Raw genomic sequence first — 5,625 nt, 5'->3', positions numbered from 1 at the left:
ATTTTGAAAAGCTGGTGCGGAGCTGGCAAGTCAAGGAAACAAGGGTTCTAGATCAAAAATAAAACTTCCTTAAGGGAGGCAGAATCCTTTTTAGCATTAAGGACACTCCATATGCTGCCGAGCAAGAGGAAATTAGCCTACAGAAAGGATCTTGGGGTGCCAAGGCTCGGCTAGGCCTTTGGGAAGCTAAGCTCGGTTCAAAGCTTTAGGATAGAGTTGAAAGCCGAGGCTACTGTGCAATAAAGGTAGCAACTGCTTACTTAGCTTTGTGCACTCTGGGGCATCTGCCATCTCTGAGACCCTCTTTTGGTTCCCTGGACAGCATGTCAAAAAAGTGAAACTTAGAAGCAGGTGCCAGAGGCCTGGGAAGTCCACCACAGTTCTGGGCAGCTCAGCTTGTACAAAGGGGCTATTTTCAGTTCCTTAGTAAGCTAGTCACCAAGAAAGCCTGAGTTAGGGAACTACATTGTCTTTATTCATCCCAGGCAGGGGTGGGGAGCAGACCTGCGGAAATCTGCCCAACCACAACCGTGACATGCCAGTGTCAGCTACCTCACCACTTGAGCAGAAAAGCTCAGTCTGACCATTCAGTCCTCCTTAGCTGGTGTGAGTCACCTCTACAATAAAAGGGAGAAGGGTGGGGTCCTAACAGCTGGCTGGGAGCTGTGCTCTGGGAAGTCCTCTTTTGAAAGTACCTTTTTCTCAAAGCCACAGACAGACCTAGCTCCCAAACTGCAGAGTGACTCACAGATCAAGCCTTTGAAGCTTATGAAAATCCAACTGATTGGTATCAAAAGGGACTCTTCTCCAGGTAGGGAAAAGCCCCGAAGTCTGCTACAGTACCCCTCTCCGTCTCCTGATGTCAAGTCATCCTGTGCCAGGAGCTTTAATGTCCTATAGACACATGCACACACACTCACAAGCACACTTGTTCACACGCACATCCTGAATGCTCTCCGAGTCTTGTATCATCTCAGTCCGCACCATGGACTGCATTCACAGAAACATTTGCTTGTGTGTGTTTTTGGAAGTAGGGAGGAAGGAAAGCGAAGCAGCAGGAGATTCCCCCTAAGAGTTTAGTCTTTGGTTTCTAAGTTTAAAGGAGGGATCTGCTTCAGAGCCTGGAGCAAAGTGGAAGAGTCGAGGGATGGATGTGCCAAGGGAGAAGGGAGTCTCTGGGGCAGGAGCAAGGGAGTTGGGATCTTGTCTGGGTTCATGAAGCTGGAGAGGGCTGCAGCAGAGGCGTTGAGGCCAGGGTATAACACCGGCACTGAGGTGGGATACCAACATTTCTCCAGCATGGGCAGGTAGGCAGTCGCTGATGGTGGGATGAGATAGAAGGGCAGGCAAAAGGGAGGCTGATGAGGGTGTGGGCCCAGAAACGGGGAGCTGATCAGATCATTGCCAGTGAAATGGCCTTCATCATCCGAGAGCTGCATTCGGCTCTTTTTGGTGGGGGGTTCTTCGGACTCTTGCTTGATTGTGCTGACACGTTCTCCCATGGTGAACCTGCGTCCATGATCACTTTTAAAGTAAGGCTGCTCACTGCGCAAGTCACCCTTCTCGGACTCTCCTCCATAGCCGCTGTCTGTGTCCGTGTCACTGCCGCTCTGCTCCCCACTTGAGGGAGCAAAAGTCCGCTGGATGACTGGCACACAGTTTTTCCCAGGGGCTTCTGAGCCTTTGGCTAGGGAGCTGGGCTTTTCTTTGAAGTCCATCCCTTTGGGAATGGAGTCCGATGATTTCCTGGAAGTGCCACCCTGCAGCAGCTCTGAGACCACACGGTGGAGGTGTGTGACAAGCTGTGAGGTCTTCAGGTCCCGAGTGTTTTCATGCTTGGCCAGGTACTGAAGCACCTCCCGGGCACAAGTCTGGAAACCTGAGCAGAACATCTCTTGACCAGCTTCAATATTTCTTCCCGATAGCTCACCTGGAAGAACAGACCCAGAGAGAAAGAGGTTTCAGAAGGCTGCATGGTGCACTGAGGTTTTCTTTTTGTTTAAAAAAAAATGGTCAATTTTCATTTCAAATCCCAAAAGTAGTATGCTCAAAGAATTACACGGAGAATTATACAGAATGAAATAAACACTTAGAGATACATTAGGGGCTTGAACATGGGACCTCACATGTGTTAAGCACATGTAATCACTGAGCTACACTACTGCCCCCAAATAGGATTTTTAATGTCTGTATGGTATCCCACCAGAGACTGACCCACCTTTGTAGAGACTGGCTATTCCCATTCTTGCTGAGTTTGTAGATTATCTCTGTATTTGTGTGTGTGACACACCAATAAATATGCTGCTGTGTTCCTAAGTCCAACAGTTTTTTTTTTTTTTAAATGAGGCAGGGTCTCATTTTAGCTCAGGCTGACCCTGAACTTGACCTCATGGTGATTCTTTCTCAGTCTCTCAAGTACTGGGACTGCAAGTGTGAAGCACCACACCCATCCCAACAGTCACTTTGTATAACATCAGTCTCAGGATGCACAAGACCAGACAGTCATAAAATGAAATATATCACCTAAAGTAATATTTTCTTTTTCTTTTCTTCCCAAGGATAGAATCTCACTATGTAGACCTGGATGATCTGGACTTCACTAGGAGGAACAGACTGGCCTTGAACTTATAGTGACCCTCCTGCCTCCTTTTTGTTGGGATTACAGATGTGTACAACCACGCCCATAAAAGTTTCAGTTTATACATGTAACCCCAACACTTGGGAGGCTGGGGTTGGAGGACTGCTTGTGAATTTTAGGAAAGCCAGGGCTAACAAACTGACACCTTGTCACACACACAAAATCACACACACAAAATTCCCAACCTATTAATAACAGTCTCAGTCCCCTGTGAACATTAAGCTTTTGTCTTCCCATATATTAGATCTAGGAGTCTCCTAGAAATTAGTTCTGATCACTTTCTATTTTTAGAGAAGAAACAGGCAGACACATTGGCTAGATTTTCATGCCAGCCTTGAAAAGGACAGAGAAGAATTTGTGAAGGGGTGCAAGGAAGAATTCCCTCTGGTCTGTACTGTATGCTTTGGAAGAGGTGAGACTGTAAGGGTAGAAGGTGACTCTGATTCTCTGGAAGCCAGGAGAAACGAATGATGAAACAGTGGTTTCGTTAGATTGTGCAATTCGCCAAGATACCCAGTGGCTATTCAGGGAACCACAATGAAATGCAGGAAAAACCTCCTGCTGTCATCCTGCCAGGACTGCACCCCACACTGAAGGTTAGGGAAGCAAAGAAACAGGAAAATACTGGCGCATACCCATGACCTCTTCACCAATGAGTGAAGGCTCAGAAGACCAACTGGAAAACACCCACAATGCAAATCAGAGGTGTCTTGGAATTTTCAAGGGGAGAGGGGCAGTCTCCCAGAATCTAGGCACTCTCAAGCCCAAATGCCACAGGAACATTTCATCACTTGACTAATATGTATTCACACCAGGTGGCACACGGCAGCATTCCGAATGGAAAGTATGACCTTTTAGGAAAATAAAAATGTGTCTCCCTCAGTGCTTGTGCCAAAGGTGGCAGGAAAGTGCAAAGCCATCATGAGCCCTGGACTGTATGTGTGCCCGGTTCTTGGGAGATGTTACTCAGACCCCACATTTACCTGCTTGCAAACCGCTCTGCAGGGCCATGATTTTCTGCTGCTGCTGGTCGATAAGGTTTGTCAGTGCCTTCACATGCTTCAAGGTAAGCTCTAGAACCACTGCTTTTTCCAAGTGACCCAAAGTCTGGAAGAAAAAGAGCTTCCATCAGCGGTGAGGTCAGAACAAAAAATTGTGTCTAAACAATAAAGAAAAGGAATATTTTGCCTTTCCTGGGTGACTAAAGTTTATAGATGTTGTAACATAAACATAAAGATGTTCAAAGGGTTTAAAAAAAAAAAAACACGTGTCATCTATCTTTGGAGGCATGTTGGAAGCCATTGCAGGCTCTGACAGATATATTTTTCCAGCAGGCACTGGCTGCTGCTGACCTTAACTCAGGGGAATCCGGAGATAACATTTCTGTTCTGTGGTGTCAACGCAGGGAGGGACGTCTACTGTGTCTGACAACCAAGAGGCTTTCCCTAGCGTTTTTCCCCCCCACACCCTTGAAGAACCTGCAGTTCATGTAGGTTTTCTGTCTCCTTTCCAAATTCTATTTCCCTAAGGAAAAGAATTATGAAAAGATATGAAAAAAAAATCAAATATCAAAATAGGTCCTCTTATGGAAAGAGGGGAGGAAGGGAGGGAGGGAAAGGTAAGATGAGAAATGGAGAAGGGTTTAAAATCTTTGCATGGTGTGGTTTGCGCCTGTAACTTCGAAAAACTACAGGACCCTGAAAAATCATCAAAATGGAAAGTCTTAAACTCCCGTAAAAGGAGGCAGCGTGTCTCAATTCATTTGCATGGAACTGCCTGAAAATCCTGAGGCTGGGCCCCCTCCAACGCGGGGCCACTCGCAAGCCCTGACCTGCCCGTCTAGCCTGCAGTTCCTCGAGACGCCTGCAGGCGGCGAGTGACCCCAGCCCGCCCTCTAGGTAGAAGAGCTGGGTTGGAGCGCCGCCAACTTCTCACTTACTGTAAGTTTGAGATGTTCGGGTAGGAGATCCTTCAGCTGGGCGATGCACTCGTTAATCCGGTCACGTCTCTTTTTTTCGATGAGCCGGTGCGGCAATTTGTAGGTCTCCTGCAAGGCGCACAGGGAGGCGATGGGTTCCTGGGGAAGGGAACGCGAAGCCTCCCTTCCTCCCAGCCCCGCGGCAGAAAAAAGTCTGGCAAGGGAGTCGAGACGCACCCAGAACCACCTTCTCTGCCTCTTCTTTTCCAAGTCATTAAGTTGTGGCACTGAACTCGCCACATCTTGACTCTCCCTCACCCACCCCCACCAGCAACCTCACAGCAAGCAAACTTTTTTTTTTTTTTTTGAAACAGCACAAGCGAGGGGCTGTGTCGCGGGGGTCCCCGGGGAGGCACTAACCTTGCTGTCTTCGCTCCGTTTGATTCCCCGTCTGGACTTATACACTTGGTACATGTGGGCAAAATCCATCCTGCAGGGAAAAGGGACAAAAAGGACCGTGACTCACAGTGCGCACTGGCTGCAGGCGCCCGGCTGGGGAAAAAGCCCCGATGATGCGCCCGGAGGTGCTTCGAGTTGAGAAGGGCACGGAACCCCAGGCTGGCAGCGGAGACTGGAAGGGGGCCACGGTGCCAACTTACCCTGACAGGTCTGCGTGCTCTAGTCCTGGCGCTTTGGGCAGGCAGGCAGGAGGTGGTTGCGCGCTGGGGATCCGCTCCATGGCGCGGCGAGCCGGGGCCACGGCGCGCTCCTGTGTGCACTTAGCGGAGAGTCTGGGTGAGGACTGTCCTGGAAGAGGGGGGACTCCACGGATGTTTCTCTGAACAAACCTGAGGTCCCCTGAAATGCGCTGGGCGACCGGGAGCTGGGCTTTGAGGCGTCGCTTCAATGAGGGGCGTGCATGGCCCAGTGTCCCCGCGGCCTGTGGCTCCCGCTCTGCGCACAGACTGGCGGTGTGTGCTCGCTGCGCTGTCTGCGCCGTGCGAGCCAAGTGAATGAGAAGTGGGGCGGGCGGGGAGGCGGGAGAGAAAGGGGGGTTGGTTAGGGCGGA

At 49.7% G+C, this 5,625-nt stretch overlaps 1 protein-coding gene across 1 annotated transcript; it reads right to left on the bottom strand.

Moving 5' to 3' along the window:
• Positions 1-319: 319 nt before the first annotated feature.
• Bhlhe40 (basic helix-loop-helix family member e40) lies at positions 320-5,609 on the bottom strand. Its single transcript, XM_008854577.3, has 5 exons — positions 5,216-5,609; positions 4,977-5,046; positions 4,578-4,685; positions 3,622-3,745; positions 320-1,930 (listed from the first exon to the last, which is right to left on the bottom strand). The coding sequence occupies exons 1-5, from the start codon at positions 5,293-5,295 to the stop codon at positions 1,077-1,079; spliced, it is 1,236 nt and encodes a 411-aa protein (XP_008852799.1). The 5' UTR covers positions 5,296-5,609; the 3' UTR covers positions 320-1,076.
• Between the last annotated feature and the right edge of the window lie 16 nt (positions 5,610-5,625).

The sequence above is a fragment of the Nannospalax galili genome, unplaced genomic scaffold (genome assembly GCF_000622305.1).
Source record: "Nannospalax galili isolate Female #2095 unplaced genomic scaffold, S.galili_v1.0 scaffold846, whole genome shotgun sequence".
Lineage (NCBI taxonomy): Eukaryota > Metazoa > Chordata > Mammalia > Rodentia > Spalacidae > Nannospalax > Nannospalax galili.
Note: the sequence above shows the minus strand (reverse complement) of the source record. Positions and strands in the feature narration are given on the sequence as shown.